The sequence below is a fragment of the Rissa tridactyla genome, chromosome 8, assembly GCF_028500815.1.
Source record: "Rissa tridactyla isolate bRisTri1 chromosome 8, bRisTri1.patW.cur.20221130, whole genome shotgun sequence".
Lineage (NCBI taxonomy): Eukaryota > Metazoa > Chordata > Aves > Charadriiformes > Laridae > Rissa > Rissa tridactyla.
This window is the reverse complement of record NC_071473.1, coordinates 5324227-5350992: the sequence shown is the minus strand read 5'-3', so window position 1 is coordinate 5350992 and position 26766 is coordinate 5324227. Positions and strand designations below refer to the sequence as shown.

General features: G+C 54.3%; 1 protein-coding gene across 3 annotated transcripts in view; it reads left to right on the top strand.

The window, feature by feature from the left end:
* PEMT (phosphatidylethanolamine N-methyltransferase) overlaps window positions 1-23214 on the top strand; it is a 43779-nt gene extending 20565 nt beyond the window's left edge. For all 3 annotated transcript variants that reach the window (XM_054212621.1, XM_054212620.1, XM_054212622.1), the window contains exons 3-8: window positions 3263-3378; window positions 11852-11997; window positions 16473-16584; window positions 20593-20667; window positions 21432-21492; window positions 22242-23214. In XM_054212621.1, the coding sequence (XP_054068596.1) occupies window positions 3263-3378; window positions 11852-11997; window positions 16473-16584; window positions 20593-20667; window positions 21432-21486 (504 nt within the window). In that variant the 3' untranslated portion in view covers window positions 21487-21492; window positions 22242-23214. The remainder of the gene's footprint in view (window positions 1-3262; window positions 3379-11851; window positions 11998-16472; window positions 16585-20592; window positions 20668-21431; window positions 21493-22241) is intronic.
* The last annotated feature ends 3552 nt before the right edge of the window (window positions 23215-26766 follow it).

The window sequence follows — 26766 nt, the reverse complement described above, 5'->3', positions numbered from 1 at the left end:
AATAACACATTGGCTCATGATTTTATAAAGCCATTAAGCCAGCTGCGTAGCCATAGGTCGAACGAGAGCTAATATTAGCTAGAAATGACTAAAATTAGAACCGAGCCAGAACTAATTAGTTGTTCAAGGAATAGAACCAGAACCGGAACAAATTAATTGTTGCTGAAATATCTCCGCGGGGCCTGGCGGGCGCCGCCGCTTCCAGCCCCACGCAGGCTCCCGCTCCGCTTTCCTCGGGATGAATCCCGGGCGGGCTCGGAAGGGAGCCCGGAGTCCCATCTGAAGGCTGTGACAGCTAAATAAAAGTTGGCGTCTCGGTCCCAGCTGGGGAGTCGGCAGCAGCGTGATACAGCAGGAGCTGGGCTGTGCTGGGAGCGATCCCAACGCAGCCGAGCCAGCGGCTGCCCCGGAGGGCTCGGAAACGCGTCCCTTCGCCCCACCGCGCTCCGTCGCTGCCCCGACGTGCCTTGCTAAAGGCGAGGGTAATTACGAGGCCGCCTCGATGGCTCCCGGCGGCACACGGGCTCTCCCCTCTGATCCCGGCAGCGCTGCCTTCTCGTTCAGCTTCAGCTCCGCCGCCGGCTGAGATGCTTTGCGAAGCTCACAAAGTGAGCCAGGAGCTGCCGGCCGTGCAAACGCCGCCAGAATAATTTCCAGGGAATTAGGAAGTTGGTACCGATGACTGGCACGTGGCTGCATTTTTCCGTCTGCGACTCACTCACCTGTCTGGTCACTACTTTTTACTTTCCAAAGGTGGTAACTCACCCTATATTTCTTTCTCTCGCGGCACTCAAACCGCAGCTCCCATTTTAGCAGCAGCATGACGCACGGTGTTTTAAATTCAATTTAGAATACAAACTATTTATACCAGCCAGAAAAAGGCAGTGAAGCAGCTCGCTCTGTCATGAGTGGATTTGTAATTTCAGAGCAATCATTGCATAACTAATTGAATCAGCTCTCAGCATGTGAAATCGCTGCCCTGCTTATCAGAGGTTTTCATCATTCTCCCCCTCCTGAAGCCGGCAGTTCCCCCTCCACCGGCAGCACTTTGTGCTTCTGCATGAGCTTGGGAAGAAAGCGGGACCTGCAAAGCTGCCTTTCTCTGCTCGAATAGAGCCCATAAATTACCAAATACATTCAGAGTAGATGAATAGCTGGGCTGCAGGTGCCCCCCAAGAGCTGCCCAGGCTCCGTGCGAGGGAGTGAAGTGCATTTGAAGCTAATGAAGTACCAGCCGTGTCTGAGAAGCAAATTGGTGCCGAGATGTTCTGCTGACTCCCACCTCCCGCTCTGTTGCCCAGGTGTGCTCTGCTTGGCTGGAGTTTAGGGTCTGATCCAAACCCCAGGCTTGGCACCTGAAAACGGAGCCTAAATAGAGGTGATAAATACAGGGGCAGCTTTCTGAGGGATACGGCAAAGGTGGAAAATGGTAGCTGTGAGGATTTTCATCAGCTGGGGAGAGAGGGTGCTGGATTTGGTGCCTTGGGTGGATCCAGGCCTGCAGATTTTGGGAGCGGCTCCAGCCACCTGGGTGCAGCAGCCGCCCAGGGTGAGAGGGCAGCTCCTCGGCGGCTTGGGCAGGGGCCCGGCAGCTTCCGCACAGAATCACAGAAACTTCAGAGTTGGGAGGGACCTCTAGAGATCATCTAGGCCAACTGCCCTGCTAAAGCAGGATTGCCCAGAGCACATCACTCAGGGCTGCATCCAGGCGAGTCTTGAAAGTCTCCAGAGAAGGGGACTCCACAACCTCCCTGGGCAGCCTGTTCCAGTGCTCTGTCACCCTCACTGTAAAGAAGTTTTTCCGTGTATTTGAACGGAACTTCCTATGTTCTAACTTGTGCCCGTCGCCCCTCGTCCTGTCACTGGGAACCAGTGAAAAGAGTCTGGCTCCATCCTCCTTCAGCCCACCCTTTAGATACTTGTATGCCATAATAAGGTCTCCCCTCAGCCTTCTCTTCTCCAGGCTGAAGAGTCCCAGCTCTCTCAGCCTTTCCTCATAAGGGAGATGCTCCAGTCCCTCAGTCATCTTAGCTGCCCTACGCTGGACCCGCTCCAGTAGTTCCCTGTCCCTCTTGAACTGGGGAGCCTAAAACTGGATGCAGTATTCCAGTTGTGGCCTCACCAGTGCAGAGCAGAGGCGGGGAATGACCTCCTTCGACCTACTGGCCACACTCTTCTCTATGCAGCCCAGGATTCCATTGGCCTTTTTGGCAACAAGGGCACATTGTTGGCTCATGGATAATTTACTGTCTACCAGGACCCCTAGGTCCTTCTCCTCAGAACTACTTCCCAGCAGGTCCACCCCTAACCTATACTGGTGCTTAGCATTCTTCCTCCCCAGGTGGAGGACCTTGCACTTGCTTTTGTTGAACCTCATTAGGTTCTTCTCTGTCCAGCTCTCCAGCCTGTCCAGGTCTGCACGGCACAGGGCTTCAAATTGCAGCCAAAGTGTGCCGTAAAGGATGCTAATACCTCCCTAGAGATGCTGCCTATGTGCATGTGAGTCCTGGGCTGTCTCAGCATGATCCATACAGCACATCACAGGGGTGGGTGAGGAATGCAGAGGAGCCCTTAATGGCTACAGTTGCTGAGTGCTAACGAAGGCCAGCTGGTTCAGGCAGTACAAGTGGAAGCAGTTCTCTAGGTAAAGCTGGCAGGTCTTGTCTGGGGGGAGTTTGGGAAAGTGTTTGCAAACTTTTCTGGAAGTGAGCAGGGAGGGGTTCCTGCCAGGTATGATCCCTAAGGCTGGGCGCAAGAGACAGTAGAGCCCAGAAAATGAGAACTGGGTGTCCTTTTGGCCTACCTGCTACTCAGGGGTCTCTTTTTGTTCTAGGAGAGCACTGCTAGGCTCTGTGGCAGGGGCATAGTGGGTTTGGTGGCCTGGGGATGGCCTTAGCAGTGCTCTTAGGCTTGTTGAATGCATGTCATCCAAGCCACGTATTTCCCAAAATTGATGCGTAGGGTGCTTTTTTTTTTTTCCTCTCTCTTTTTTTATTTTTTCCCTCATGGCTCTGTGCCGCTGGCTGGCCTGGTACGCAAGGGCGTATGCAATGCAAGCTCTAGCAGGGGATGGTAGGAGAAGGAGCTTTCATCCCTAGGCATGGTTTAAGCCATGTCCCATCAGTGGCCTCCACTTGCTTCTCGCACAAAGCCACTCAGATGGTGTGTCCCCTGGTGTGGAGCCGAGGCGGTGGGAATCGCACACTTGGGAACGTGCCCAGGCACCTCCAACCACCCACTTTGTTTTCTGTTGTCTCTTCAGGTAGCCAGATGGGAGCACAAAACGCGAGCGCTCAGCCGAGTCTTCGGCTCTCCACATGCTGCCTGCTACTGCCTGGGTGCCGTTATCCTGATGCTTAACTGTGTGCGGAGCCATTGGTAAGGAGCTAACCCTACTGCTACCTATCGATGCAAAGCAACATCCCTCTAGGGTGGGGAGGGATGAGGGATATTTGCTCTGCAGTGCTGCATCCAGCCCCAGTTTATCACTTTTACGTGGTTGAGTACCCGCAGCCAGCAGCAGATGTACTCCAGGATTTGTAATAAAGACAAGGGGTGCGGCAGCGTGGCCAAAATCATCGGTGTCAACAGCTGTGGGGTGTCGCAGGGTGCCCTGCTCTCTGAGCAGCCCCGGTGACAGAAGGGCTATTTGCACAGGATGGATCGTAGAATCATAGAATCTTCATGGTTGAAAGGACCTTTGAGATTGAATCCAACCATACACACACAAAAACCCCCTACAATCTCTGCCACTAGAGCACGCCCTGAAGTGCCAAATCTACACGTTTCTTAAATACCTCTAGAGATGGTGACTCACCCACCTCCCTGGGCAGGCTGTTCCAGTGCCTGACCACTCTTTCAGTAAAGTAATTCTTCCTAATATCTAATCTAAACCTCCCCTGCCGCAGCTTCAGACCATTTCCTCTGGTCCTGTCATTATTCACCTGGGAGAAGAGGCCAACACCCACCTCTCTGCAACCTCCTTTCAGGTGGTTGTAGAGGGCAATGAGGTCTCCCCTCAGCCTCCTCTTCTCCAAGCTAAACTGTAACAGCAGAATTTTTTAATTTTGCCGATACAAATCATAAACAAAATTAAGCCTGTTTTTAAGAAGCCGCAGTTTCCTGTGTAGGAGAGCAGGATTATCTGTGCACTTAGCAAGCAGTCTCTTTAAACTCTTATCTGCGATCTCTTTAAATACCACCTGTGCTAGCTAATAGTATTGTATGACTGATGCACCGTACGCCATGGGAATACGTCCTTTGACGTTCTGAGTGCAGCAGAGAGGTTTACTGCAGAAGATTTCCTCAATGCCAGCAATTTATCTGCGATCTGGTAGGCTTTATCTTCAACGCTGTTAGGAGAGACAGACTCTCTTACTGAATTCCCAGATTCAATTATGCCAGGGTCAGAGCTAATGGGTTGTTTAGTACTTTGGATAATTTCCCAGGCACAGAGATCTCAGGTTGGAATTTGTACATGTGTTTAAGAGCTTTGCCTTCCTGGAAGTGACACTGAGACCTGCCCTTGCCCTTCTGCGTTTGTCCCAGCGATTACTTATTGCAGAAGCTGTAAGAAAGCTTGCAATGAATGGGGCTGTAATTGAATGCAGGCAATGAGGAGGGCATGTGTGTGTTCCGCTGATGTCTTAGCGACACAGCGGGCTTGGATTTCGCTGGGGAATGTCTCAGCAGTCTCTTGCACAAAGGACATAGTCGCTTGTTGTCTGGGAAGCAATGCAAAGCCTTGTGCCTGGCTTTGATTGAAAACACAGCTGATGGAGGGATGGTCTCCATTCCCAGTGGTCCTGCTGGCTCCTGGGTCGCTGAGGCTCGCTGGGTCACAGCAAGGTGCTGATGGGGAACTGCTGGGAGAGCCGGAGAGACCCAGCACCACACTCTTTCTCCCTGCAGAGATGCCCCTACCAGGGCTGGCCTCGCTGGCTGTGCTGCCTCTGCTCTATGTCATGAGTTTGTGAGTGCTGTGGGGCTCACTGGGGGTGGCTCTGCCTTGCGCAGCCCATGAATTGAGCCTTGAAGGAAACGGCAACGTCAACTCAGGGGGCCGGAAAAGCCTCACTTGGACATTGGTTTTGGAGAAGAGGCTGTAGAAGAGGGGGCAGCTCACCCGCAGCAGAACACGGATGAGATAACAGCCCACTGTGCTTGCCAGCCCACCCCGATGGGCCAAGGCCATTTCAGATGATTGCAGCATGAAGTTTATTTTGTCCAGGTGTTTCAACATGGTTGGGTTATTCCCTTGCCTTTCCTTGGCACTGAATTTGGCCCGAGTGGTGGCTAGCAGGTTCTGGAGGCCGATTGAGCCCTTAACTGTGGGAGTGATGGGATGATTTCAGGGGGGTCATGGGAGCAGCAACAGCTGGAGTTGCCCCGAAACACACCTGGGAGACTCGCTGTCTCCATTCCCAGCTCTGTGAGCCCTCCAGGGCTGCCCACGGCTTATTACCCAAGCCTGGAGAGGCCGTGATGTTTGGGAAGGATTCATCCTGCCTCTTGCCCTGGCATGAAGATATCAGCCAGGTCCAAGCTGGGGTTTAGCTGGCCAGAGAGGCATTCATGTGTCATACAACACAGGCACTGTCATCTCGGTGGCCAGTGACGCCAGGAGGGATGTGTCTCATCCGCTCTCGCCATTTCGCTTTTCCCTATATTTTATTTTCTGAGTCACCTGTACTCGAGCGCGCTGATGAAAGCAGGTTTTCCGCTCCTCGTCCCCATGGAGGCAATCCAGCCGGCAAAGCACAAGCTGTGCCTCACGCTTCGGCAGCATGCGGTGGTCGGGGTGGCTTTCACAGGCCATGCTGACTACTGACGGCGAGTGAAAAGGCAGCCTCAGAAGGTCCATCCGCCCCCAGTGCCGTAATCCAGTCTTTAAAACTCCTCTCTGCATGCTTTGGAGACTTTTTATGTGGGTGGGGGCTGCCAGGCAGTGATTGAGGAGCCCACAGGATGTCTCTTTTGTTTTTAAAAACCTCCTTCCTTTTTTTGCAACTGGATTTTTGAAAGGCTCCAAGCTGGGGGCGGCGGAGGGGAGGGCAGAGCAGACAGAAACGTTGCGAGTGGGTTGGCATTGCGGCTGAAAGCACCCCGGAGATGGGCTGTGCTGCTTCACCTCCCGCCCCACGCAGGGCTCTCTGCCGTGGTCCTCTCCCCAGTTTGGCGCCGTGATGCTCTCGTGCAAGCGTTGCTCCGCAGGGATACCTTGGGTGGAAGAGGAGGAATGTCTTGTGCTCAGTTAAGCAATTAGGTGCTTCCCAGCTCTCAGCTTCATTACCAGCCTTGGCTTGCTTCTGAGAAGCAATCCAGAACGACCTGTGAGCAGGGGGCACCTGCTTAGTCAACTGCACAAGACAAGTATCCTTAATTGCTGTGGTACAGTGATTATTTTCATTACAGCTGTGTTCTTTCTGCAAGAAGCTGGGAACTTCCATCACTGAGGCTCTTATCTGTGAAAACAATTCCTGAACTTTTGAACTGTCTGCGCTGTGCGCACCACCCCAGGGGTTTATGACTCTTATCTGTGTGACATGGGACATGACAATCTTTACTGTCCTCCGGACTTACGTCCAGTGTCGATCTCTCCTGCCTTACCACGTTGTTGGTATCTTTCCTTGCATCAGCTCTACCGTTAGCCACTGGCGCTGCCTCCGAGCCCTCCTGCGCTGCCTTTTGCACGCCCTGGCAAATTCCCGCCAGGAATTTGGGGTGTGCGGGTGGTTTTGTACACAGGGCACTTATGAACTTCCCACCTTAAGGGTCTGGGGGCGTTTGCCTGACCTTTAAAGGCAACACCGACGTGCACACCCTGAATGGGGGGGGTTTGCAGATGTGAGGGTCTTGGGGTGCCCGGGGCTGTGATGCCTCCGGTGGGAGTGAGCCCCGCAGAGGCTGAGCGAGGGCAGCGCTTTGGCAATGCTCGGTGGGTACCGCGCTGCCGTGAAGTCCTTCATTGATGCCAGTCACTGGGTATTGCCCTCCTGCATGGATGGGCTTCTCGCTTGGAGCTGATGCTTCCAGGAAAATGAATCAACCGTGGGATGGGATTTTGCACAGGGAAGGGGTTGTTTGTCATTGCCTGGTAGTGCCTCTCGGCTTTACGCTCAATGCTATTTAATTTTTCGAGCTGGTACCATGGTGTAAACGGTATCGATCCGAGAACCACGTGGCCTTTTGTGCAGAAGTGACCGAGTTTGACGATGGGTATCGAGCGTGGCCTGAAGGAGCTGATGTCGCCTCTGAGCCACGCTGCCAGCAATCTCTGGTGGCTGTCTGGGAAAAGCCCCAGGTGGCCAACAGCACCTTGTGTCCACGCCGGCATGGCTGCCGGGCATCTGGATGAGGAAACTGGGCAGCTGAGATGTGAGGTGGGGGGAGAAGCTGCCACAGCCCCCAGCTGACCTAAATAACATGCACACCAGTGCTGGCAGAAAAGCAAAGTCATTATTGGCAAAAGAAGCTGTGAAGGTGATGACTGGGCTAACAATTGCCGGTGGTATCGGCAGGACGATTTTAGTGTCGTCGGGGTTGTTTGTTGGGTTTTTTTTGTTTTCCAAATGAACAAGATCTTTTGTTGCAGCGTGTGTCGCTGGGCACCGCTGGATGGTTTGACCCCCGTTGCCTCTTTTTGCCAAGAGGAACAAAACCTCGGGCATGGGGGACGGATCGACGTCCCTCATGGTGAGCAGCACGGAAACTTGCAGCGCCGGCTGCTGCCTCCGAAACTATGGATGCCTACACCACCGCTGCTTCCGTGCTGCTCGCTGGCCCCTGCCCCAATTCTGCTCCAATTGCAGTTGCCAGTCGCGATTTCCAGGCTGATTTTTGGGATCAGGCAGAGGGAGCACTGCTGGGCTGCTCCCAGCAGTGACCCAGTTTGCTGGATGAGATCTTTGCCCTCCTTTGCGGGGAAGGGATTGCAAAATATGCTGACTGTGGGCCATCGAGGGAGGCCCAGAGACCTAAAAAGCTCAGCTTCTCTCTTCATACAGTATTTCCAGGTTTGCTTTGTGCTCCAGGCGTCCTTTGGGGATGTATTTTGGGCTGCGGGTTTGGTAAGTTTTCTGGTGTCGCAATCGCCATTCTCCAGTTGGGTAAATCGGCGCCTGTTTGGGCAAACCTGGCCCCGTGTCCTCGCTGTGTCCCAGCGAGGGGACCTGCAGCCGATTTCCCTCACTCGCACTTTCTTCCTGAGAGCCCACCCGTTTGACATCTCCGGCCCCGTGATTCCGTACCATTTTGTGTGTTTTTACAGTTCGTGTGGCTTATTGTGCAGTAAACTAAAAGAGGGTAGATTCGGACTAGATACAAGGAAAACATTTTTTATGGTCAGAGTGATGAAGTACTGGCCAAGGTTTCCCAGAGAGGTGGGAGATACCCCATCCCAGGATATATTCCAGGTCAGGTTGGATGGGGCTCTGAGCAACCTGGACTAATTGAAGGTGTCCCTGCTGGTGGCAATGGGTTGGACTAGATGGCCTTTAAAGGTCCCTTCCAACCCAAACCGTTCTGTGATTCTCAAAAATCAGCGGCACGCATGCAGCAGCAGCTGGGTGGCTGAGCCAGCGTGTCTCTGTTTTGGGAAGGGTGGGCAGAAGGACGCCCGCTGCTTCGGCTTCCCCGTGCAGAACCCTGTGGCCGTTGCGCAGCCCGACCGCAGCCGCCGCCGCTGCTCCCACCCTGCCAGGAATTGGCCGAATCTGCCCATTTGGCCAGAGCCGAGCTGGTGGATTTGGTTTTTTCCCCGCTGGGGCAGAGAACGGGTGCCTCTGGTATCACACTTCACACTGACAAGCGTGGAGAGATGTCACGGGAAGGCCCATTTTCCCAGTTTCCATTTGCTAAAACTGGGGGCACCTCCCAGGGTCCTCCCCCCACCCCCCCCGCCTTGGCAGACATCCTCCTGATAGCAGCCGGGTATGTAATTAAAGTAGGTCACAGCCCACCCACCCCTCGGCTGCGCTGGCAAAAGGGATGCTCCTCACCATGGCAATCGCTCCGCTCGGCACATAAAGCATTTCCAGGTACTGGGACAAAGCGTGGTTTTAATTGGTGTCCTCCTGGGTGCCGAGCTGGGCCGCTGCCTTGTCGTGCAGCCAGAAATAAATGCTGTAAGAAACGTGACTCAGAGGCACATGGTGAAAGGGACCGGTTTAATGACAAATCGGCTGCATGACTAGCTCCCCCAGCAAGGGAGATGGCCAACACCTTGTCCTCCCCCTGCCCGGGAGGGTGAAACGCGGCGCGCTGAGGCTCCCCTGCCGCCGAGGAGCAGTCGCGGATGCCAGAATAATTGACGACTCCGTGCTGCTTGTCGTGGCCCAGCATCATAAATGCTTAAAAGGTTTATTTACCAATTCTGAAAACTCCTGCGCGCATCATGTTTAATGCAAATAGAGAGTGTGTTTAGGAAGATATAAAACATCACTAGAGGGAAAGGCAGTCCATTATCTCCGTGCAAACACCTCCCTCTCTAGCTGTAAGCCAAACAGCAGGGGACCCAGCAAGACATGCTGATGAGGGTAACTAATGCAGGCCCATCCGACCATGAAAAGGAAGGATGGGATCATCTGGAGCAGGGGAGACAGCTTTGCCAGAACAAACCGTGTCACGTGCTGGTTGCAGAACCTCAGGGGCTGATTCACAGTCAACCAGTTCATGCTCTTGAAGCCACCTTTGTTTTTCTCCTGCTCCGAGGCCAAGTCAGGTCTCTAGCATAGGATAGATGAGCCTCAAGGATGGAAGATAGCGTGAATCCAGTTCATCTGGAGTGAGAAGCAGCGCTGGGCTCTAGCTGTACCTCTCTCTGCTCTCCCGTCTCTTTGCTGGGGGCTGGGATCCAGGCGGGGGCCAGCTCGGTGCTGCTTTCCCAGACCTGCCTCCCTGGGGATCACCAGCAGCGTTTTTTGGTTGCTGTGAGATCGGAGAGGTCCTGGCCAGATGCGGAGTCAAACCCCCACTGCTGTGAAAAGGCATTAGCATCTTCCTCTGCGGGAGCTCCCGAGCATCCCCGGGGATGTCACATTGTGCTGTGAGAGCACGGCCAGGCCGGGATTGCTCCGGTGGATGGGGACGTCCCCACAGGGGGGTTGCTTTCCTCCCAAACCCAGGCAGCGTTAGCAGCTGGGATGCAGCTTTGGGCTTTCTCATGGCGGAGACTCATGTCATTTAAAAATAAATAGCGGGGAAGTGATGCAAAGGGTTGTGCAGCTGCTGCTGCTTCAGGTCGCAGCCGGGTTTGTATGTTCCCACCAGCACTGATTTTAAGCTGAAGGAACGTGAGCCTGGTGAGAGCAGGGAGGTGCCGGGCACTGGAGGAGGGCCAGCCCGGGGACATGTGTCGTTACATCGCCCGGGGCCACACTGTCATTCCCCTGCCTGTGCTCAGCTCCCTGGAAAAGGGAATTTCTCTGTAATTTCCAGTGGTGGGCGCAGAGCGTAGATCGCCAAGGTGCCGTGTTCTTGTTCACTCCCAAGTATGTTACATTTACTCCGTGTTTTGTTTCCTTGCTCCAGTACAAAGTGAAGATTAAATGGCTTGCTCTGGGGTCCTAAAAACTCCCCGACAGTAGAAAACCTATTAGGAACGAGCTCCAAGGAAAATAAAAACCATCATCCAGGTCCCTAAACCATGGGGTTTACATATCATCCTGGACTTTGCTTGCTGCATGTAGCTTGCCGTCTGGTCTTTGAGTCTTCGAAAGGTGCGTTTCCAACCGCTTGTCCACCAGCAGGGCAGGCAGGATTGCCTCTCAGCTCTCATTTGGGCAACAGAGAAAATCCAGGGATTTGCGGGGCTTAGGGAAGCTGGACATCGGAGAAAAAAAATCTATCCCAAGCCCTGCAAGTAACGTCATGGAACCACTTTCCACCCGAGGAGCCCAGCAGCACAGGCAGGAGCTGCTCTCCTGACCCGGCAGCGGTGGCCGGAGGCGCGGGAGAGCTGTTATTCCACTTGAATTTCAGCCTCCAGGGTGCTCATTAAAAAAAAGGCTCAAAGTTTCCTACCTCATGTGTCAGCAACATGTGGAGAAACACTGTGTACGGCTCTGCGGGTCTGTTATCTCCTCTCGCTATTATTAATGGGCATTTTTTTTTAATCACAGTGTCGTCTCCTTTGTAGTCATACGTTTGTATCGGAGGGATGGGAGATGCCAAGCCCTGCTCCGGGCAAAGTTCAGGGGGCTGAAAGGAGGGGTCGCAATTACTCTACTCACAAACGAGTGTTTGGAAGGTCAGACCTGAAATGCCTGAGCAAGCCTGGAGCCGAGAAGCTGTGTTCGCACTTGAAAATGCGTGTCTCTAGTATTTTCCTTTCGCTGTTCCAATCCTCCCCCTGACTGTCAGCCCTCAGCCGTGAATCACTCCTGGGCACGTGGCTAACACATGAACGCTGCAAAATATTTTGATGGAGAGGAACGGGGGTGGGAGCACGAGATAACCCAGCCAATGTTCCCAACCCATCAAGTCCTGTGCCGAGGCATCGCAGCCTCCAGCATTTTGCAGGGGCGTCTTTCCCAGAGCTCCTGGTCACGATGAAACCTGAGGTTTGGCGAGGAAGGCAAAGGTTTTGATATTGCAGTTCAGTGGGGTTGGTATTTCGAGGAGTGAGCAAGGATTGCAAGTAGAAATAGATGTCCCAGGTCAAGCTGCTCACAAGGCTTCAGCTCCTTGCTTCCCCCATTGGGAGGTTGAGTAGGTCCAGGTGGAAGAAGGGACCTAGTGAAGGGTCCTCCTCAGCAGCATCCTCTCCCAAAGCTCCGCATCTCCCAGGAAGAGGTGGGTGATGTTAGTAATGAGTTACTGCTTTTAACAGTCCTTGTTTTCTCTCCCACAGCTTCACGGAAGCCATGAAGAGCCAGCCGAAGCTGGAGGGCTTGGACTGCCACTGGGCCTATTACTCGGGCTTGGCCATCTTGGCTGTAGGGACCCTGTTTGTCATCTCCAGCTTCTTAGCACTGGGATTCACTGGGACATTCCTAGGTAAGCGCTAAAAATTCAACAGCTTTACCAGAAGGTGCATTTAATTATAGAATCATAGATTGGTTCGGGTTGGAAGGGACCTTAAAGATCATCTCGTTCCAACCCCCCTGCCCTGGGCAGGGACACCTCCCACTAGACCAGGTTGCTCGAATCCTTGCAGGGGTCTCTTGCTAGGGCAGAGTCCTGTAAGAATTTCCTTGGCCTTGCCTTCGGGGCTGTTAGATTCGGTCTTGGCTTTGTGGTACCAAAGCGTGATCTCCAACCATGCTGTTACCTCGCACGGAGAAGATGGTGCAGTGGTTTTATACGGTGAGTCCCATCACCTTCAGTGTCAAGCCTGAAATTTTAGAAAGGAGCTGATCGTCTGACGGTCCAAATGCTCTCCAGAAAAGGGACCCCGAGTGCAGACCCCGCGAGCGGGTTGGCACCGGCCCAGCGGGTGCGAGCTGTCTGGCAGCCTTGCTCTGAGCCCCCACACGCTCGACACACGCGCCGAGGCAAGATCTCGTTTGCTCTCCCCTCTGCAATAAACCTGACGTTCGCTGACAGATTCTTTTATCTGCCGCTTTATGGCAGAAGGCATTTTCCACTGTGCCTGCTTGCACATTTAGAGAGTAATTCTATTAGCCTTGTTGACTTTAAAAACATGCCAGTATGTGTGGAATTCATAAAAATAAAATAGAGACAGGAACAATAAATATCTGAGGAAAGGGGCAGCTCCCGCTGGCTGAAATAATCACAGCCCAAGCTTTGACACTGCATTTAGGCTGTGCTTTTGCAAGTGCTTTACAAACCAAATTCAATTAGCTCCTGCAGCGTCGCCAGGAAGAGGAGAGGGAGGTAATAAGCCTTCCTGGTTTCAAGTGGAGTTGCAAAGAAATGTGTTGAGTTGGCCAAGATCCTGCCACCAGAAATAGAGCTCAGCACTCCTGAATGTGCGCCCTCGCCCTTCATCTGCGCGACCCCGCTCCTGGCCCCACGTTACACCCCTGTCCACCTGCTACCGGGCACCGGCATCCTCCAAAATCACCCGCAGCCCCCAGGAACGATGCTGTGCCTGCGGAGACATGTCCTGAGAGGCCAGGCGCAGGAGTACCCACCAGCAAGAGCTGCTTGAATGCTCCTGAACTTCAGCCAGGTCTGGGGTTGTTTACGTAAAGCCTGATTCATCCGACCAGGAGGATCCACTGGACTTGAACCGCAGGAGAAAAGCAAACAAGTGAGTCAGGCTTAGCGTAAGCAGTGAGCGTGGCCCTGTCCCCCTCTGCTCTGCGTGGCCGGTGGCTTCCGTATCCCCCAGGGCGGGAAGAGGCAGGTGCTAGTGGTCCGTTTTGGGTGCTTCTGCTCCATCCTCCATACCGATGGAGGCTCTCCCTGCCACCAGCGCACCAGGTTGAGTCTGCATGGCTCCAAGCCTTGCATGGCGCAGCAGGGAGCGAGGCCAGCTCCCTCTGCTAACCTGGGCACTGGGGTAGAGCTGAGTCAGGGTGGGGAGATGCCAAGACCATGTGCTGGTGCAGCCAGGCTGGCTCGGGACCTCTGACACCGAGGAATGGCCCAACTGGAGCCCCACAGAGCGTCCATCCTTGAACCTATAGCATCTGAGCCCCATGCAAGCCCCCATGAGTCCAAGTCAGCGAACTCTTAATGGAGAATGCTGTTCAGAGTGGTTTCTTACCCAGCCATGGGGAAGACAAGGGGTCTGCAGGTCTCTGAGGATCTCACGTGGGATGTTCTCTTGCTCAGGACTCACCTGGCACTGGTACTTCCAACGGCCTCCTGCGTACGTGGTTTCAGGGATGTGCTGGCACTGCGGGAAGAGCAGGGTCCCCCAGCACTGATGGCACTTCTGACTGCAGGTAGCGAAGGGCTTGCGCGGCTTTGGCAAGAAGGGTATTATAGCGTCATCCATCTTCTCACAGTCAATACCTGAACTTGAGGAAAGTTTTGAGAGAGCCTCTGACACCCAAGCACTTCAAAAACTTACTGGAACAGCATTTGACCCTTCCCTTTTGGGTTTTCCTACAGCAGTGAGGGCTGAACCAGGCAGGGCAGAGAGACCGCATTGGGGCTGCCTGTTAGATTAACAGCGTATTTAAACTTTGGAGCGGCTGCAGAGCACTGTCTCTTAAGTGTGGGCTAAACGGTGCAGCGGGAGCGGCGTGAGTCACCCTTCTGCAACGCGCCTTTCTGTGCCGCCCCGTCTCCTGCACAGCAGCACTGACCCCAGCCTCTGTTTGCAGGGGCTGGATGCGGCCCCTCGCCCCGGCAGCCTCCTCCCCTGCAGAGCGATCCCCCCGGCACCCCGTCTCTGCACCAGGCCCTCGCAGGGATTCGGGCATCGGTTCAGCACCATCTGCCTCACAATTTGCCCTGTTCCCCAACAAACGTAGTAAGGAGAGCTTGGCTTCCCGGAGGCCGAGGGCACTGAGAGGCAGCTCTGCCTGTCTGAGCCCATCTGTCTCGCACCCGAGCGCGGTTCCTTCCAGCGCTGACCAAGATTTCAAGTAAATCTGACTTGACCGAAGTCTGTCACTGGGCTATGGCGAAGCCAGCGGCTCCCCAGGGAGAAGTAGAGGTGGTGCTTCAGCCTAGGTCAGGCTCCGGGGACCGAGGGGGACCTTGTGGAGGGCATCAAATGGCTTTTTGCTGCCGTGTCCAAGGCATCTGTGGTTACACTGGATGGATCCAAAGCGACATGGTTACACTGACCTCCAGCAAAAAATAACTCAAATTAGATGCCAAAGTCCCCCAGCCTAACAAGGAGCCAGTTCCTGATTTGAGGGCTTAATGGAGGCACAGGAGACACCCAGGCTGATGCTGTGCAAACCTTAGCACCCGCTTGGCTATAAAAATACTGCAGGTCCTCTCTGGTGGTCGTGTTCACTTAACTGTGTGGGTTTAGAGGCGGGGTTTACGTTGGAAAAGCTTGTGTCCTGGGGGAGCTGCCTGCTCCCCCCAGCTGCTGTGTGTTGTTGCTTGCAGGGAGCCTGCCCGCAGGGTCCCAGGGCCCCACCGGTGCCGGGCTGAGATAAGCCCCTGCCAGCCCCACGGACACGGGGCTTTGTGCAAACCTCCCCGCTGCCGGCGCCGTTTGGGGAGCGAGGTGTTCAGCCCAAGGGCGAGGGCGGGCAGGGTATAATGAAGCATTTTGACACATAAGAAAGCAGAGAAATGGGCTGTGGCAGGGGGTGATGTGTTCTTTCTACCAGAACAATCTCAGAGATGCATTGCCAAGTAACTGTGAGAACATATAGTATGAATACCAGGCAATTATCTCACTTAGTGGCCTGTAGTTAAAGCCCAAAAGCATTGTCTAATTGGGCAGGCGCTGTTTATCCTTAGAAATAAATGTTTTTGCACCATGTGAGGTCAAAGAAATTACGCTACGATCCAGGTAATAATAATAACCTTGAATAGTTTGTACTCCTGTAATACCTTTTATCTGGATTCCCAAGCACTTTCTCACCATACATTAATCCTCACCACCCTCTGCGCTCTAAGAAAGACTGATATTATGATCGGTGCACAATAGCACCAGGAGGGACGGAGGGAACTTGCCCAGGGTCAGAGAACGGGCTGGCAGCAGAGCTGGGAACCCGACCCAGGGTGGTGGCAGCTCCCTGGGCTGATGCACCGGCGCTGCTCCTCGCCGATTGAGGCTGCGTCTTCTACGGTGGACACGGAGCAAACTCCTTGCTGGGCTTCGTGATCTCGCAAATAAAACCAGCAGAAGTCACAGCTTGGCACCCCAGCCCCGAAATGGCGCTCACAAGCTGCACAACATCTCCTTGCTTGTCATTTCTTTTCCAGGCTCCTTTCAGGAGGGTGGAAGGATTACTCCAACGTAGATAGGAAGCTGGTTGGATGCTGACAGTTCTGAAAGCTTTCCTCATTACAGATGACAATCACCTATTATCATCATCATGCCGATAATTGAGTGTTTTGTAGGCAGAGGTGCTATTTTCCCAAATTCTGAGAAATTCTCTGAACTATTGAGATAAGGGTGACACTGAATGAGGGCATTTGGTGGTGGCGGTCGTGATTATAACATCTCGAAACACCATTTCAGTGCGCTGGTCTTATTTCCCCATTAAATGGTTTTGATCCTCTGCACTTGCTGCTTCATCAAGTGGCATCAGACGGGCAGTTTTCAAATGAGAAAGCCAATTGGGACCTCGAGAGCTGCCTCCCGATGAGGGACGCGGCTGCCGTAGCCTCACTGCAATGCACAAACCTTCCTCGTGGGCAAAAGAGCCATTCCCGGAAAAGCCGATAGGCAGGGAGTAAACAGCCAACCTATTTCGTTGCTGTTTTCTCAGCCTGGAAATCAGCAGCGAAAACGCCTCGTTTGCCTTTGCTCTGCCTCCCCGGCAGGGATGCCCCGTGGTGCGGGGAGCGTATCGGTGTGCCAGAGCCCCCTGCAACTCGCAGCTTCGTGGAGCCTAACGAGAAACCCTCTGTTTGCTCTGCAGGTGATTACTTCGGCATCCTGATGGAGGCAAAAGTGACCCACTTCCCTTTCAGCGTCCTGGATAATCCCATGTACTGGGGCAGCACAGCCGTCTACCTGGGCTGGTCCCTCATGTGAGTACAGGAGCCCGCCAACGGCACCGGTCGCGGGGCAAGTGTGGGGTCTGTGCTCGGCAGGGCGTAAGGTTCCATCAGGGGCCAAAGAAACTCTTGGTGATGGCAGTCAGCAAAAACCAAAATGGCAGGGAAAGTGCAACACAGCCTGGTTTCTCATTTCCTGACTATTTTTGTGCGTGCCAAATCTTCTGCTGTCATAAAAGACTTGCAGCATTAATTGTAGAAAAATAAATAACGGCCAAGTGCTGGGGAAGAGGAAGCATCAGCAAATGCTCTGCAGCTGAACGGGGTCCTTGGCAGGCTCTGCACGTGGAAAAATCAACAGTCGGGGCCGAATTCATGCCGGGTGTCACTCGGCAGGGGCAGGGCACTGATACTGGCGATCAGTGTGACCCTGTAATTACTCCTGAAAAAAGCAAAACAAGCCAACACACCCTTTCGCCCGCTGCACGGTGATAACGCTTCCGAAACACTCCTCATGTGATACAACACGGCTTAATAGTCTGCTTAGGAGGAAATGAATAGGCTGTAATTTAGCAGCAAATGAGCAATATACTGTATTGTGTGTAACAAGTTTTATGTGGTTTTCATTTAATATCACATTTTATTTATTTGCCTAGGAGAAGTAACCCTGTCTGTGTTACATCGGGAGCCCGTAGAGCATTGCGGGCCGTTATCACTAGATATTTTGCACTGGTGCGCCTGAGTGTGACCACCTCTCTTCTACTTCGGTGGAAAAAAAATTAAGTGCTTTGCCACTTTCTGGTCACCTTTTCAGCCACGTGTGCAGCGCTTTCTGGCCCCTGGTAATAAGTAAAGCTGATGGTGTCTCTCCTGTCTCCAGTGAGCCTTGCTGCTGTTCCTTCTGCACTCACAATCCCTCCCGGTGCCGTCAGGGCTGGCTGCGTGAGGCCGTTTGCCTTCCCGGAACACCCATGACACTGGATTGGGTCCAAACCCCGGGATGTGGGGCATGGGAGCCAGAGCGAGCTTCCTGCTGGGGCCATGGAATTGCCACAGGGTTGGCAGCAGCACGATGGCAGCGTGGATATTGCTGGGGAGCGGGACAGAACTGGGGCAGGATGACCCCCCACCCCGTACCACACCACGGCCAGAGGTGACCGGCACCACCATCCCTACAACCGCGCAGGAGGAATTTGACCAGGAGGCATTATAAAGATATTTTTTATTTGTTTAAGATCAGCATCAAACTATTTCTTAGAACCTTTGCAGAACCAGCTGAACCCTCCTGAGCTGTTTCTGCCGCACAAATCCCTTCTTCGCCCCTGTGGGAGGGCAGCCTTGCACCAGGTGCGTGTTGCTCGGTCTTTCACAGTAACCCTGGGCAAAAGCAGCTCAAAGCGCCTCGAGACAAGAGGGTGATTGCGTCCTTTTTCTCGGTAAAAGGCTGCCACCATAAAGGGCAGCGAGGCATGACAAATAATTGCTGTTAACAAATTGCTGGAGCTGTGCAAAGTGGCACCAGGACACCGCCCGCCTGCCCTGGGGAAGCTCTGCACAACCCTTCACGCGGTGTTTTTCACCGTTTCTCTTCCCTGGGATCTCAGCTGGGATTGTGGAGGGGTTTTGGGGGGTCCTGGGTCTCTTCTGAGGTCTCAGGGCGTTCAGGAAATGTTAGGTGCCAGCCCTCAGAGGCCAGAGCTAACGTCCTGACTCCGCAGCAGTGGGAGGAATGCCGGAGGAATGTGTTTGCTGTCTGGTTTTGGACAGACCTAAAACGTAGACCGTATTTGTCCTTCCTCGGTGATGTATCACGCTCCATATCGTGGCATCGGAGCTCAAAGGAATGATTCATTTTCATCTGTAAGGGCACATACCACAGAACGTAAGCGAACCTTGGCAGCGCACCAGCCAGCCCGCCTTCTGACTCCAGTCCACCCTTAACAGCATCGCGTGGGGCGAGAGCCGCTGTTTTCTCCCTTCCGGGATATTGCAGCTATCCCTGGCTCGACTGATGGCAGCTCCGCGGCCAAAATAAACGTGTCCAAGTGTGCTGGAGAAGGCACCTCCACCGGTCAACGCAAAAATGGGAGCTCCAGGAGGAAAGGGCAAAGCGGGTGTTCCATGTCCAACACCCAGGGACACCGAAGCAGACTTCTTACCCCCAAAAAAAGTCCTGCCAGGATAACAAAACCTTCCTGGCCGGCTCATTGTCAGTGCTGCTACAACACAAGCCATTGCCCAATAAGTAGGTCGAGCTCGTAAGAAGAGAGAAACAACTCACCCAAATGCTTCTCGTCACCTGCGTCGAGCAGCCTGGTTTCTCCCGCAAGACAAATGGAGCATTAGCTGTTTGGGGACAGCTTTGTGTATCTCTGGTAGGGAAGTGTTTTAACTCATGGCAACAGGCTGTGTAAATCAGAGCTGGAGCTGCAGCCAAATGATGCAATTAGAGGTCTTGCTGTCAACAAACAATCATGCAAATTTGTTCTCTCTGATACGAATCAAGGAGGAGACATGACTAAGCATGTAATAGCAGGGGGTTGGGAGAGGAAGAAGTTGCCTGATGCTTCCTAATGAGGGAAAAAACTTATTACAAAATGGAAAACAGGGAAAAGGTGAAGATTTGTGTGCGTCTCTCCAGGAACTGATGTGGCCAGGCAGCACCTGGCAGCGGGTCCAGTACAAGGTTTAGGTAGTTCTGTCTCTCCAAAGGCGTGTTTTCCCGACAGGACTAGTCCCCTTGCACAAGGTTTGTGGGATGATTATCCTCACCAAGGACCGGCTAAGTAGGGGGGTTTTTTTGCTGACAGCCAACGCTTGCCCCCCTCAGAGCTAAGCTGTGACCAGCAATTAAAGGCAATCAGCAGCGTCCTGATTAAGGGCAACACTTGCAGCCATTAGCTGGAGGCAGAGGATGCAAGAAAAGGTGTTTTGGGGGAGCTGGTGCCTGTGGTGAGCCAGGGACAGCCACGCTCCTCACTGGGGAGATGGGGCCAGGACCTCGTGGGTGCTGGGATAGCGAACGGGGAATGGCCGACGCTGTGGCCGCTCTCACCCAGAGGGGTTTGCGCACCACGGGATGGTCTCAGCACCTGGTTTGGGGACTGTAACCCACCGACTGAAATCCTGGCGCCTTACCAAAGCCTTCGCTGGCATCTGCCTCAGCCAGTTTCAGGCCAAGCATCAGAGAGGTGTCCCCACATGGGCAGTGCAGGTTTGCAACCGATGTTGACATTTCTCTTTAGAGCGGGAGGTGATGAGGATCTTTTTGTCCCAATTCTTCTGCCTCGGTGCTAAAAGGAACGGCCGTTCCCGTTGCATCCGTAGCCCTCGAGCCCCTCTGCCCATAACCACAGTGCGGTGAGGCGAGTGCCACCGGTCCCCGTGCTGTGCCTGGTCACCTCTTGCTGAAGGACAGCGTTCAGCTGGGCCTCGGGCAGGTGAAAGGACGTGTTCCTAAAACATCTGGAGATGGGTTTAAATGTGAACTGAGAGCCCATGCCCCCAGCCCCGGCGCAGCACCCGCCCCAGAAAGGACAGGCATGACCCTTCCCATCCCTTTCCATCCCCAGCCCTGCCATGGCTCAGACGCTGTTGCGATGTATACGGTACCATACGCTGCTCCGTCTGCCAGGTGTCTCCTGCACCCTGGGTGGCCCGTCTTGCTGTGCACATCAGGCATTTCCCTTATAGCGCTGGCTGGGAGCCACAGCGCTACGTAAGCAGCTGCTCAGCTATTAAACAGCCTTATAATCTCAGGACTTAGCATCAAAGCAGAAGCTCTCTTAGCAGAGACGTGCAGGGATCAGACTTGAAAGAAGTCGCTGAAGTAGGCTGGGGAGGAGACTTTGCCAAGTAACATCCATCTAAGACAGTTAACATTAAGTACAAAAAAAAAAAATAAACCAAACCCTTTTGTTCGCTTCTGTTTAATGAGCAAGAGAGTGCTCTCATGGAGCCCGGCATCTCATTTCGCTTTCTAAACCGGGTCTTGCATAAGCCCATGTACTTACCTGATCTTTTCCTTCTCTTTCAAAACAGGCACGCAAGCCCAGCTGGCCTTCTGCTGACAGCTGTAGTGGCAATTTCCTACACAATCGCGATGCTGTATGAGGGGTGAGTAGCTTCGCAAAATTGGAGCGCTTCTAATTATTTCTCCCAGCCTTAACTCCCGAGGTTTCGGGGAACTGCAGAAGTAGAGATGTTTTTTTCCAATTAATTCAGCGGGGAAGAAGGAAAACAGAGGATTGTTTTTCAATTGTTTTGATAATGGGCAGATTCCTCTCTGAAACTATTTGCTGAGTTCTAGGAACATTTATGCGTTTATTTTTATCAAAATGAGATCTTTTCTTTCGGGTCCCTGATTCTGTCTGTACAAGAACACTAAGGAAGGCAGTGAGAGGACTCATTGTGTCATCTGAAGAGACCCTGCAAGAAGAGCTTGCATTTTGTAGTTCCTTGGATGGGTTTCCCTGATATTTTGTACCACGATAGCCCGGCAGCGCAGGACAGAGCGGCCCAGAATTATTCCCAGAAGCAGTGGTTGTACTTCGGCAGTGAAAGGCCTTTTGTCTTTGCAAGGGAGGAGGAGATACAGGAGAGCCGAGGCCCGTCTGCACGCGGGGGGAATCCAAGCGTGTGCTGAGCCTCGTCCCGCTCGGTGCAGGGATGGTCCCGGGTGGGAGCTGCTTGGAGCTGCTCCGTGGTCCAGAGAGACAGAGCCGAGGATTGCCATGGCACACGAATAGCCAGGCTGTGCCGGCCTGTGAAGGGCAGTGTTTCTGGGCCCAAAGGAGAGCACGCAGTAGTCTTGATTTTAATTCTTCTTCTTTTGCCCCTCTCTTGTGTCTCTGCCCGAATTCCCATCCTCCCAACCACAGGCCTTTCACAGAGGAAATATATCAGCAGAAACAGAAGGGAGCGAAGAACAAGTAGCAACAGGTACGTTTGCTGATCGGCGATTCAGCGAGAGGGGCTGCTTTGCCGGGCTCCCCCACCTACGAGCGCGTTAGATGGGGACGGGAGCCACCACCCGCCCTCCCGGTGCTCCCCTGCCCTCCCCGGTTCCTCCAGAGCCCTTCCTGCGCTTCTCAAGGGATTTGAGCTTCAAACCTTTGCAAAAACCCAGGCGGAAAGGCTTTACACAGCGGTGGTTGTGTCCGCCTCTTGGCACCCGACCAGCAGCCCCCAAATTGTTTTGATTATATACTGGAGAGTCAGTGCAGGGGAAAATTGCTGGGGAGCTTCAAGGCTCCAGGCTTAGTCGAAATCAGGCAGGTAAAAGCAGCTATTGGCCGTGGCGGTTGCTCCAGCGAGCGGCAGGGATGGTGCAAGAGGGCATGTGTGCTCCACCACCCCGCAGGGAAATCGGGCGTCCCTGCTCCAGGCTGCTCTGTGCCCGAGCCGGGAGTGTTCTACGCACGGACTTGCATTGTCTCACCCCAGAAATTCAGCTTTTTGGGGCCAAAGGTTTCTACAAAAGCATAAGTTCCTGCCCAGGCTCCTTTCCATGGCGTTAAATTCCCCCCTGGAAGCCCCCGGTGCGTCTGCCTGCTGGCAGTCGGAGAGGCTGGACACGCACATGGCACTGCTGAATTTTGGGCAGCCCAGTAGCCTCCGCCCCAGCAAAGATGCCGTAGCACCGGTGGGGGCCCTAACAGACTCTTCTCTCTTTGCCTTTTGCAAAGCAGTGTTGGATACCTCGGCACAGCGTGCCTCTCCGGGTCCCCGCGCTGTCCGATTTGCCTGTTTTCCTACTGAGATGTATCCTACTAATTAGCCCAGCAACCCTTAATGAGCCAACTGAGCACCCTGCAGTATTAGAAGCGATCAGAGGAACAGCCCGAGCATGGTGGCACCTCCTCGCTGCAGCCCGTGGCAGCTGGAGGTCCCTGTCCCCAGGTCTCTGTCCCCATTGCCGGGTCCCTGCAGCTCCTGCCACGAAGGCGATGCTCTCCCAGGAGCCACATGGTGCGGGACCTCCTGACCTCTTGTCCCACATCGATTATTTGAGATCTGCAGGGGAAAAAAGCAACCCAGCTCTAGCCCTGGACTGGAGGACAAGATGGAGACACCGAGGGCCTTTTGGAAGCGAGCTCTGAGCTCAGGGAAGCACTGGCTTCGGTTGGTCCTGAAGATCATCTGAAGATGCTGCCGAAGAGCCATGGGAAGCAAACTAAAGCTCGGGCGAAGCAACAGAGAGGGCTCAGGAGCCCCCGACGCGTTCAAACATGGCTGGGGAAGGACTCGGCAACAACAAAACCTGCTCTAAACCCAACAACAAAGCCCCTCTTTTCTGGGAGAGGGAAACCCCCCCATCCAGAGCCGCGGTGTCCCACCTGTAGCATCTCCGCGCTATTTGCAAAGGCTCCGAGAAAGGTGACTGAAAAGCACGTAGATGTTGAATGTACAACCAAAACCACTGCCCAAGGGGGATGGATGGATGGATGGAAGCCATCCCATGGGCAAACCCCAGCACGGAGAAGACCAAGGGGAAGAGTCGGTTCCCATCCGCACCCTGCAGATACCCCATCCCTGGCCGTGTCGGTGCCCTGGTCCCCTCCACCCCAGCCCAGCCCTTCCTTTTCCCCGGGGGCCACGCGAGGGTCCTGCCTGCCTTCCCCACCACCCAGTGCCTTCCAGCTATTTTTCACTGCCTTGCAGGGGCGGTGGGTGGGAGGGAGGGAGGGAGGGAGGGAGAGGGGGAAGAGGCTGCTTCTGCCTTGTGCCGCCTGCAGCAGCCGGGTACGGATCTGCCCCTCCGCCACTGCCACCAGCCTCGGCGAGTCCCAAAGAGCCCGGTGCTGGATCCTGCCCTAAACGGGAAGATCCCAGGGGTGATGATGCTCCAGACCCAGGCTCAGTGTTTACAGATTCCCAGAACAGTTTGAGAAATAAGCTGTAAATGACCAAAAAAAAAAAAAAAAAAAGCAATGTAAAGCCCCCGGCAGCGGGGCTGGAGAAGGGAGCTGCGCTGCTGCCGGCCCCCGCGCAGGCACCGGGATGCGGCGCCACGTCTCAGCATCGCGTTGTTGTCCCCTCCTCAGAGGGTCCTCCCTTTTCTCAGTGTCACCTCCGCGAAACGGTCCGATTTCCTTTTGCTTTTGCATGTTGTAATTCACCCTTCGGGCATTGCTCAGCAGGAATTAAAATGTTGGTTTCTTTTCAGTCCAGCCTCTGTTTTCCTTCAGCTGGGCTCACGGACGCCTTGTTTGTGTTTCATCGCTTCAGAACCATTACACAAGGATATTTTTTTATCACCATCTCAACGACCTTCCTCTTAAAGATTTGGGCATAGTATTTTATTTTTAGATAAGTTTCCACATCCCCTTCACAGTTAATGTTTATAGACGGAGGCTAAAACAGCCCAGCACCCATAGCAACCAGCAAGGAGAGGATACATTGCATTATTCAGACAATTTATGTCAGAGTTGCCAGTCCTGGCTCAAAGTCTCTGATGTAAATAGATTGAGATTTGTTGGTCGGTGAAATCAGTATTTACTGAAGAGGCACGTGCTTGTTCGGGAAGGGTTACTCTTAAGGAGAAGGCAGCGAGGGCTGTATTTGTGCTGTCTCATTCCCGGTCTGGGGACCATGTACGCCTTTCTCTGTCCCCACCGCGAGGCTGGGGTGACCCCAGTTGTACCATTCCCATCCCCAGCCAGGATCGGACCCCGAAAATAGGTCTCTGTCACCATAAACCCCGGTGATGGAGCGATTTCCCCTCCCGTGCCCTCAGCATCCCAACAGCGTGGGGGTTTGGTGCTGTACCAGGACTGGCTTCACGGATTCCTTCCCCCTTCATCCGCCAGCTCAAACCCAACCCTTCCCAATTCCCAGCTGCTCCGTGTCGGCTGCGCGTTGCACAGGGGTTTTGGGGTTTTTTTCTGGGGCTGTGACAGATACACCCCCGTTTTCAGTAGCTCTTCCTGCAGCAGCCAGCGTGGATTAACGCGTCGCTGCGTTCGTAGAACTGGTTCTGACCGCCGAAAAGCTGGAGTTTTCACCTTTCAGAGGCTTCCACTCTGTTCCCTAAAGCAAAACCGAGGAAGGAAGGTGATGTTCAAGCCCATCTCGCGGGGTCCAAGCCAACCTTTCTCCCTGGGATGGGGCGGTTGGTCCTGGCTGGAGCCAGTCCCCGGCGGTGCCACGCTACTCACTGGTGCTGCGGGGAGGAAAACACAGAGACCATTATTTGTGTTGTTTTATAGTATTTAACAATGAGTGATTAGGGGACTCTTCCTGGTTATAAGGAGAAAAAACATGGTTCCTCTCCAATTACCTCATATTTCTAAGAAGTTGAGATTACAGAGGGTGGGGATGAAACCATTAGGCTGAGCATGAAGCATTGGTGCCGTCGGAGCTGTTTCTTCCCATCCCCAGCGTATCCTGCATTGAAGCAGGGATGGACCCCACAGTCTCCAGGTTGGGATGTGAGGCTCCTGCTGCTTCCCAAGGAGGGACCTGCGCCGTCAGACCCCCAGGACCAGCCGGTTGCAGTGCCGGCACTGTGCCGGCACGGGTGGGTGCATCCCTCCGGCTCTCGGGGATGTGTTGAGCATCCAGTGGGGTCCCTGGAAATGTGGTCATGGGTCCGTTTTCAGAACTTCATGGCTTCAAAATCCAGCGTGGGGCTTGCTGGGCCCATCTGAGCTTGGCGGGGGGTGGGGGGGTTGTTTGCAGCCTTGGGAAACGCTGCGCATGAGGCTGTGTGCAGATGCCGCCGATAACGCCTCCCTTGATGTTGGGGACATTTCTCCGGAGCAAACACCGGGAAAGGAGAAACTAGTTAAAGCACAACTCCTGCCTGGCAGGGACGGCCGGGGTCACCAAGTCCATCGCGCCGCGCTGCCTCGGGTCACCCCGTCCTGCCGCGCAGCCCCTGGGGGTGGCAGTGCCCCCCCAGGTTTTCTCCATGTGGCTGCTTGCGTGGCTCCCCCACACGTGTCTCTCCTCCCTGACATTGCGTGTGATAGATATTTTTGGGGGGTGGAATTCACCCGTACAAACCCAAACGGCCCCGGTGATGGGCACGCGATGCGGGGCCAGCTCCACGCTCGTGGGATGCTTCATCCGGGGACACTTTGGGAGATGGAGACCACATCCTGAGGTCCTTTCCCTGAAGGTAACCTGATGGTGGGGACATCCAGAACTGGGGACACATCCGCGAAGGCTCTGCCCTCTGTTGTGACCACTCATAACCCCGCGCCCGTGTTTGCTTTCGCCCAGCGAAGCTGCACTGCCTTCACCCGGGGGAGGGACGGCCGCCGGCCCTTACATGGCAAACAAACACGGTTAGCCACGAACGGAGAATAAACACACGGCGCAATCAAAGCTGCGTGCGTTGGACCAGCGGAGCGATGGAGAAGTCACGATTCCCGTTGGGCTCCTGCCAGGCCCGGCTTGCTGAGTCTGCACCTTCGCTATTTGGGAAGATGGAGGGAAACGGGGAGCTCGGGGCTCCCGCACCCGCCCCAACACGGAGGACGAACCTCCGCACGGCTGTTCGGTGGGCAGGGGATGGCAGGTGATGCCGGCTTGTCTGCCAGCGACTGGGATTTGATGGAAAAGCAAATCTGAGCTTTGAATCCAGGCGGTACGGGGGCTTTCAGGGGCAGTTTGGGCACTGACTGCTTGATTTGGGCTGCTTTAATCCAGAGAAGGCAGATGGGTGATGCGACAGGACTTATCTTTACAGGGGAATAAACCAATTTCTGCCACCCCTGCTACGTAGGGAAAGCAGTCTGGGCTTTAAATGGTCACAGCGAAGAACAACGGGCAGACTGCCCTGGTGGGAAGCTATTTCCAGGTGGGAAACCACCAGTGTAGGAGCCCAAACAAATGCCTGGGGCAGGAGCCGGATCCGTCCTGCCTCGGCAGGGCCTGGGTTGAGCCACGTGGGCACCGCTGGCGGGCTCCTGCCGGGGCGTCTGCGGATGGAGGCAGCCCCCGTCTCCTGGTGCCCGGGGGATGCTTCAAAATGACCCCCGGTATCAGGAGAGCAGCAGCACCCCGTGCCCGCCATTCCCCTGCCCTTCGCATCTCCCCTGCCAGGGGCAGCACGGAGACACCATCCATCCCACCCCATCCCACCTCCGCCCTCCACCGTGGGGGCCTTTACGCACGGAGCTCCTGCCATGTACCAGAGGACAAGTTACGAGGCTGTTTTCTTTAATTTGCACGCTTAAAAAGCCGCCCCGGGACAGCCCGGTGAGC